The following is a 9,167-nucleotide window of genomic DNA, read 5'->3' as shown; positions in this document are numbered from 1 at the left end:
TAAAGAAACTTTAGTAAAGCTCAAAGCACACATTGCACCTCACACAGTAATAGTGGGAGACTTCAACACACCACTTCCATCAATGGACAGATCATGGAAACTGAAACTAAACAGAGACACAGTGAAACTAACAGAAGTGATGAAACAAATGGTTTTAACAGCTATCTACAGAACATTCTATCCTAAAACAAAAGGATATACCTTCTTCTCAGCACCTCATGGTACCTTCTCCAAAATTGACCATATAATTGGTCACAAAACAGGCCTCAACATATACAAAAATATTGAAATTGCCCCATGCATCCTATCAGATCACCATGGACTAAGGCTGATCTTCAATAACAACATAAATAATAGAAAGCCAACATTCACAAAGAAACTGGACAACACTCTACTCAGTGATACCTTGGTCAAGGAAGGAATAAAGAAAGAAATTAAAGACTTTTTAGAGTTTAATGAAAATGAAGCCACAACATACCCAAACTTATGGGACACAATGAAAGCATTTCTAAGAGGAAAACTCATAGCTCTGAGTGCCTCCAAAAAGAAACTAGAGACAGCACACACTAGCAGCTTGACAACACACCTAAAAGCTCTAGAACAAAAGGAAGCAAATTCACCCAAGAGGAGTAGACAGCAGGAAATAATCAAACTCATGGGTGAAATCAACCAAGTGGAAACAAGAACTATTCAAAGAATCAACCAAACAAGGAGCTGGTTCTTTGAGAAAATCAACAAGATAGATAAACCCTTAGCCAGACTCACTAAAGGGCACAGGGACAACATCCTAATTAACAAAATCAGAAATGAAAAGGGAGACATAACAACAGATCCTGAAGAAATCCAAAACATCATCAGATCCTTCTACAAAAGGTTATACTCCACAAAACTGGAGAACCTGGATGAAATGGACAAATTTCTAGACAGATACCAGGTACCAAAGTTAAATCAAGATCAGGTTAATGATCTAAACAGTCCTATATCCCCTAAAGAAGTAGAAGCAGTCATTAATAGTCTCCCAACCAAAAAAGCCCAGGACCAGATGGGTTTAGTGCAGAGTTCTATCAGACCTTCAAAGAAGATCTAATCCCAGTTCTTCACAAACTATTCCACAAAATAGAAGCAGAAGGTACTCTACCCAACTCATTCTATGAAGCCACAATTACTCTGATACCTAAACCACAAAAAGACCCAACAAAGATAGAGAACTTCAGACCAATTTCCCTTATGAATATCGATGCAAAAATACTCAGTAAAATTCTTGCTAAACGAATCCAAGAACACATCAAAACAATCATCCATCCTGACCAAGTAGGTTTCATCCCAGGGATGCAGGGATGGTTTAATATGTGGAAATCCATCAATGTAATCCATTATATAAACAAACTCAAAGACAAAAACCACATGATCATCTCCTTAGATGCTGAGAAAGCATTTGACAAAATCCAACACCCATTCATGATAAAAGTCTTGGAAAGATCAGGAATTCGAGGCCCATACCTAAACATGATAAAAGCAATTTACAGCAAACTAATAGGCAACATCAAAGTAAATGGTGAGAAGCTGGAAGCAGTCCTACTAAAATCAGGCACTAGACAAGGCTGCCCACTTTCTCCCTACCTATTCAACATAGTACTTGAAGTCCTAGCCAGATTAATTGACAATAAAAAGAGATCAAGAGGATACAAATTGGAAAGGAAGAATTCAAAATATCACCTTTTGCAGATGATATGATAGTATATATAAGTAACCCAAAAAGTTCCACCAGTGTACTGGCTACTTTTTGTCAACTTGACACAGCTGGAGTTATCAGAGAGAAAGGAGCTTCAGTTGAGGAAATGGCTTCATGAGATCCAACTGTAAGGCATTTTCTCAATTAGTGATCAAGAGGGAAAGTCCCCTTGTGAGTGGGACCATCCCTGGGCTGGTAGTCTTGGGTTCTATAAGAGAGCAGGCTGAGCAAGCCAGGAGAAGCAAGCCAGTAAAGAACATCCCTCCATGACCTCTGCATCAGCTCTTGCTTTCTGACCTGCTTGAGTTCCAGTCCTGACTTCCTTGGTGATGAACAGCAGTATGGAAGTGTAAGCCGAATAAACCCTTTACTTCCCAACTTGCTTCTTGGTCATGATGTTTGTACAGGAATAGAAACCCTGACTAAGATGACCAGAGAACTCCTAAACCTGATAAACAGCTTCAGTGAAGTAGCTGGATATAAAGTTAACTCAAACAAGTCAATGGCCTTTCTCTACACAAAGGATCAACAGGCTGAGAAAAAAAATAGGGAAACAACACCCTTCACAATAGTCACAAATAATATAAAATACCTTGGCGTGACTCTAACTAAGGAAGTGAAAGATCTGTATGATAAGAACTTCAGTCTCTGAAGAAAGAAATTAAAAGAAGATCTCAGAAGATGGAAAGATCTCCCATGCTCATGTATTGGCAGGATCAATATAGTAAAAATGGCTATATTGCCAAAAGCAATCTACAGATTCAATGCAATCCCCATCAAAATTCCAACTCAATTCTTCAACAAATTAGAAAAGAGACGAAAGGATGGACCGTCTAGAGACTGCCATTCTGGGGGATTCATCCCATTATCAGCCTCCAAACGCTGACTCCATTGCATACGCCAGCAAGATTTTGCTGAAAGGACCCTGATATAGCTGTCTCTTGTGAGGCTATGCCGGGGCCTAACAAACACAGAAGTGGATGCTCACAGTCATCTATTGGATGGAACACAGGGCCCCCAATGGAGGAGCTAGAGAAAGTACCCAAGGAGCTAAAGGGGTCTGCAACCCTATAGGTGAAACAACAATATGAACTAACCAGTACCCCCAGAGCTCGTGTTTCTAGCTGCATGTGTATCAGAAGATGGCCTAGTCGGCCATCAGTGGAAAGAGAGGCCCATTGGTCTTGCAAACTTTATATGCCTCATTACAGGGGAACGACAGGGCCAAGAAGTGGGAGTTGGGGGGAGGGGTATGGGGGACTTTTGGGATAGCATTGGAAATGTAAATGAAGAAAATACCTAATTAAAAAAAAAAAGATGTAAGGAGATAAATACAGAATAGAGAGGATAGTCCTGTCTGGAAATTATAAGGAATCATTCTATTAGCGGTTTCTAAATAAATATTTTTAAAACATATTAAACTCATGTGCAGTGGAGCTGGTAAATTAGCTCAGTGAGCAGTACTTGCCACCAAATATGGTGGATAACCTGACTTGGATTCCTGGGCCCCAGAGGGTGGAATGAAAGAATTGACTTCAACAGGTTGCCTTCTCCTCTGCACTTGCCATGGAAGCCCTCCTACCAAAAAGGTTAGTAAATAAAGATGTAAATTTTTCTTTAAAAATCAACAAAGTTTATTTCAACACAGTAATGCATGGTCAGTTCAACAAATGCAAACCAATAAATATAATGCAGCACACAGAGTTAAGGAGAGGAGTCACATGATCATCTAAGGAGCTGCAGAAAAGGCCTTTGACAAAATTCAACATCCCTACCTGTTGTTGGGAATAGAAAGCTATAAAGTGTGAGTTGAAGGTACATAGCTCAACAAACTAAAGGCTGTGATAAACCTATAAATAATGTGAGGTTAATTAATAGTGGGATTCTGAATACGTCTTCTTGGGCTAGTGAGATGGCTCTGTGGGTCAAAGCACTCATACCTGGCTCCATAAGTTAGAACCCTGGAATGCATGGTGGGAGGTGAGAACTGATCCACATAAACTGTGCGTTTTAGCTTGTTCACCCTTAAATTATGTCTTTCAGCTATTATAGACTTTTTTATTTTCTATGTACAAATATTTTTTCTACATGTATATCTAGGGCATAAGTGGTTAGAAGAGGGCATCAGATCCCCCCTGAAACTGGAATTTTAAGGATGGTTATAAGCTGCCAGGATCCCAAGTCCTCTACAAGAACTATTGCTCCTTAAATGCTGAGCCACCTCATTCTCAGAATTTACAAGTATAACATTCTCAGAAATATACAAGTATAAATTCTCAGAATTTACAAGTATAACAGAAATCTGTGTTTGAAAGGACTAAGAAGTGTTTTTACTTAGTGTATTTTTTATTCTTATGGACATTCAGAAAACAAACAAAAATCCCCACAATTTCTCTCCAGGATAGGTAATGAACACAATCTTGTGAACCCCCATATACCAACCCTACAGCTGGTAAGGGCACATGACCAAACAAGCCATCATACTGCTGTACTTTCCTGACATGGATGTGTTGTGAAACTTCCGTGTAAATATTTATGTCGAGGCCCACAGAGTAGTGCAGTTCTCAGGCAGAAGCAGAGAGGCTCCTTTGTACAGAGGGTGAAGGTGAATGCAGTGACTCCTACCTGGTCAAAGTACAGAGAATAGGTTATTGGTGAGTTCTCAATCCTAAACAGGGCATCAATGCCCTCCTATCCCTACCCAAAGTTCCAGCCAGGGAACACTGGAAAAGAGAGGAGAGAAATCAATGGCTGAGGAATAAGAGAAGAGTCATAAAACACTGCCATCCAGATATGACATTGTCACTGCAGCCACGAACACACAACACCTATGCAAACATACATACACTTGGACCCTCCAACTTTCCACAATGGATAGAGGAAGTACCCGTGAGGGCATACCTCCTCCTGAGGAAGTAATGAATGGTTAATTGTTGCTGAAGGAAAATGTGCCATTTTCATACATTGTATAGCAACTAGCAAACTAGTTGTGCATGTACACACACACACACACATCAATAAATAAATGTAAAATAAAAACCTTAAAGAAGGGAAGAAAGAAACAAAGGAAGAAAGCCAGGCAGTTTGACCTGTTACCTTCAGATTTATGTTCTTGAGAGACTGGCCAAGGTATCCATAAAAGGATTCTGGGTTGGCCTTGTCAAGTGTGTGTGTGTGTGTGTGTGTGTGTTAGGAGAGAGTGCAATAAAGACACTGAGTGAGAGACCCTACCTTCCTTTGCAAGTTGTTCACTTTGAAGATAGTAATAAGGAAATGAGTGCTCTGGGGTCCTGTTGGGGAACACTGCCCTCTGGCATGACATGGCTGTGCAGCTGTGTATGTAAATACAGGAGACCTACAAAAATGGGCCTATTGATTGTCTATCACAGACATGAGCCTAACAAGGCCACTGTACTTCTCCCCACGGATTGATAACAGTTAACAGTTACTAAGGGAGAGGGCTCAGGAGGTCTCACCCCTCCCCCAAGATCTAGAGGCAGTTAGCTGTTGGTGTGCTAGGGACTCAGGAGGCCACACCCCTTTCCATGAGTATAGAGACAGTTAACAGTTGCTGGAGTAGATATGTTTTTCTTCACCCATATTGTTATATCAGACTGGAATGAAGTGGCAAAACACCGACCTCAACAGGAGCAGACTGCCCTTTAATTAGAACACTGAAGGGCAACAACCTCTCCATGGGCTGTGTACTGTGGCACAGGGCTTGAGATTTTGTGGGGTTTGAAGTAGGAAGTGCCTATCAGGGTGGGGCCTGGTGGACAACATATTGATCTTAGTTCTGCCTCTGGGGTTTCAGATAAGGATATCCTTGACCACCGGAGTTTGGGTTTTAGATAGAAATAATCTCTGTGAGTAGGAATCCTTTAGTATGTGAACCTTTGACATCAAGATTTGTCACCTGGAGATATTTTTACCCTTTAGGTATAATGCTACCCATGTGCCTATAAAAAAATCCCCTCACCCACACTCCTATTAGTAACCCCAGTTAAACTAACCATCTGCCCAAGCTAGACTTGTGTAGAATCGCTGGTAAATAGACATTTCTCCCAGGTAAGGTTTATACAAGAGGTTTCCCCCTGCCTGACCTCAACTCATCCCTGCATTGTGAAGCAAAGGCAAGCACAATGATGTCACAGACCACTGTTTCATCCTGTCTTTTTCTGGCCAACCCAGACCTGGATCAGTCTTTTCTACTGGCACCCAGGTGAAGAGGTCCACTTTGTCAAGCAGCATTACGAGGCCATCTGCAGCCTATGGATGTCAATGGACACCCAAAGTTCCAGCCCTCTCCGGAGACTCACGGGCCTCTTCCCCTGACCTCTAGTACACTCATGGTGAGCAAGAGTCTACAGCAAGATTCCCTCAGTATGGTGGGTAACAGGCTCCCACCAAACACTGGGGCTGTGGTTATTGACATGGGCACAGGCACCTGTAAGGTAGGCTTTGCAGGACAGTCCCAACCCACCTACACGGTGGCCACCATCCTGGGTTGCCAGCCCAAGAAACAGGCTACCAAGGGCCAGTCGGAGCTGGAAACTTTTATTGGGGAGGCCGCCCGCTCCCGGCCAGAACTGAGGTTGGTGAAGCCTATTCGCAATGGCATTGTGGTGGACTGGGAAGCGGCCGAACTAATATGGAGACACATCTTGGAACATGATCTCCAAGTAGCCACCCATGAGCACCCTCTACTGTTTTCAGATCCACCCTTCAGTCCTGCCACCAACCGAGAAAAGCTAGTAGAAGTGGCCTTTGAGTCTCTGCACTCCCCAGCCTTATATGTGGCATCTCAATCTGTATTGTCAGTCTATGCTCACGGGCGTGTCAATGGACTTGTTGTGGACACCGGCCATGGAGTCAGCTACACGGTGCCAGTTGTTCAGGGTTACAACCTACCCCATGCCATCCAACGCTTGGACCTGGCAGGCAACCACCTTACTGCCTTCCTAGCAGAGATGCTCCTGGGCTCTGGCTTCTCGTTGCAACAGGAAGACCTGGACTTGGTGGAGAACATCAAACATCATTACTGCTATTTGGCCCCAGATTTCCAAAAGGAACAGGCCCGCCCAGATGAGGAGTGCAAGCAAACCCTGAAGCTTCCTGATGGACGGACTGTCACTCTGGGAAAGGAGTTATTCCAGTGCCCAGAGCTCCTATTCCATCCCCCAGAGATTCCAGGATTGTCACCCATCGGCCTCCCAGCCATGGCTGAACAGAGCCTCCTCAAGGTGCCTCAGGAGCTACGGCCTCATGTGGCCCGGAATGTGATACTATGTGGAGGCTCCTCACTCTTCACCGGCCTGGAGGGTCGCTTCAGGGCAGAGCTACTACATTCTCTGTCCCCTGAGGACCACGTAGTGGTGATGGCACATCCCAACAGGAACCTCTCTGTGTGGATTGGGGGCTCCATTCTAGCCTCATTGCATGCTTTCCAGTCCTGTTGGGTCCTACGGGAACAATATGAAGAAAGGGGACCCCAGGTTGTATACCGAAAATGCTACTAACATGGGGAAAGGTGGGAAGGGCTAAGAGCAGTAAAGCTTTCTTGGCAAGCAAACTCTGTCATCTTCCAGCTCTATCCCATGTTCTAGGGCCTGCTCAAACGACTCAGGTTCTCATTAAACCACTGACCCACCTCCATCTTCAACCCTTCACACCCGTGGGACCTTCTCCTCCAAGCATCCCTGACTCAAATTAGTTCTGTCAACCCACCTTCCAGGTATCCTTAGCCTATCCACCCATCCATAGCATCCTCCTCAGGTTAAATAAAGCACCCAGACACATTTACACATGCCCAAGATACCTTCCGAATCTGACATACTAATCACATACACACACACACACATAGAGGGAGAGACAGACAGACAGACAGACAGAGAGAGAGAGAGAGAGAGAGAGAGAGAGAGAGAGAGAGAGAGAGAGAGAGAGAGAGAGAGACCCTCCACAAATGTCCATGAATTAAGTGCCCTTAAGTGGCCCTTGATATAACTCCTCAACTCCTCCAAACTGTTCCCCCCAAAAAAGTCTTCAAATGTCCTACATGCCACACACCAGAATTTTTCCAAGAATACTCCAACTCTACCAGGCCTCCACAACTGAACCCTTATTTCTTATCCTTTTAAATATACTCCTTATAGTCCCTTATACTTTTTTTTTTCCCTTAATTTGTTCCTTGGGAATTTTGTACGTGTATACTGTGCCTTCATTTTATACAGCCCTCCATTTCCCTTCCAGGGTCTCCCAGAGCCCCTCTACCACATCCTCCTTCTAATCTCAGAACTTCTTTTTACAGACCACTGAGTCCACTTATACAATGCTGCCCATGTGTGCCTGAGTGTAGGGCCATCCACAGTAACATAGGCATAACAGGGAACACCACCCTGAAGAAAATTCAATGCCCCTATTCAAAGCTCCTCAACTTAGGAGTGGGGCTCTATCTATGCTGGACTGTTGAATGGCTTGATATTGCATAGGTCTTATGCAGACAAACACAGCGGCTGTGCATTCATAAGTGCAACGGCCTTTCCGTATCCTGAAGACATTTTCTGACAGCTCTCCCCACCTTCTGGCTTTTAAGATCTTTCCACTCCCTCTTCTGAAAAGTTCCCTGAGTCGTTAGGGATAGCGTGAAGTAGATGTCTCATCTAGGACTAAGAACTCCACCTGTACTGGGTCTCTGCACTTTGACCATCTGCGGGGTCTCTTTGTTGATTGCTATTCACTGCAAAGCAAATCATCTCTGATGAGGAAGAAAAACTGCAGTAACCTATCAGCACTGGAAAGTAGGATACATGGCAGAAGTGTGGACAACTCACTCTTAGCTGACCAAATACATGCCCTCCTTTTTTCTCCATACTCCACACATGAAAACTAAATCTTCATCCACCACCCTTACAAGTCTCCCTTAAATGACCTACTGAAGGATCCCCTGGCACCCAAAACTCATCCCTGAACCTATCCCTTTTCCATCATAGTAGATCTCTCCAGAGCTCTCTTTCATATTCCTATAATCATATTCTCTGATAACTCATCTCTGTCGACCCCCCTCAAATAACACCAAGATCCCAAACCCTAGGATGGCCCTTACTGCTCAAAGCTGACACCATTGTTTCCACCAGAAACAGTCCTGCATGGCTACCTTACAAGGATGCTGTCTAATTCTATTCATCCCCCCTCGCATTCTCCCAGAAAGACTCTGTACTCCCAGATTTGAGTCATATTCTACAATTCAGAGGCATCCTTTGCTGAGCCCATTAATACATACTAAGCCCTTTTCTGTGTTGTAATCTCCCAACTCCCTCCCCATGAACCCTCTCCAAGGATACTCTTCTAGGGTCTTCCCCATGTTAAACCCCTAGAACTCCCTTCTCTGGAATTTCTACATATTTTCTGGAACTCACCACAGACCAACACCATGGTA

General features: G+C 43.7%; 1 protein-coding gene across 1 annotated transcript; it reads left to right on the top strand.

Annotated features, from left to right (window-relative positions):
* Positions 1 to 5,257: 5,257 nt before the first annotated feature.
* Actl9 (actin like 9) lies at positions 5,258 to 7,295 on the top strand. Its single transcript, XM_021185919.2, has one exon. The coding sequence runs from the start codon at positions 6,004 to 6,006 to the stop codon at positions 7,249 to 7,251; it is 1,248 nt and encodes a 415-aa protein (XP_021041578.1). The 5' UTR covers positions 5,258 to 6,003; the 3' UTR covers positions 7,252 to 7,295.
* The last annotated feature ends 1,872 nt before the right edge of the window (positions 7,296 to 9,167 follow it).

This window comes from Mus caroli, unplaced genomic scaffold (genome assembly GCF_978045245.1).
Source record: "Mus caroli unplaced genomic scaffold, Mus_caroli_1 scaffold_18, whole genome shotgun sequence".
NCBI lineage: Eukaryota > Metazoa > Chordata > Mammalia > Rodentia > Muridae > Mus > Mus caroli.
The sequence above is the reverse complement of the archived record's forward strand: the minus strand, read 5'-3'. Positions and strand labels throughout refer to the sequence as shown.

Excerpts from the sequence above, each read along its gene's own strand:
- Actl9 (XM_021185919.2), top strand. The coding sequence starts at position 6,004 with ATGGATGTCAATGGACACCCAAAGTTCCAGCCCTCTCCGGAGACTCAC.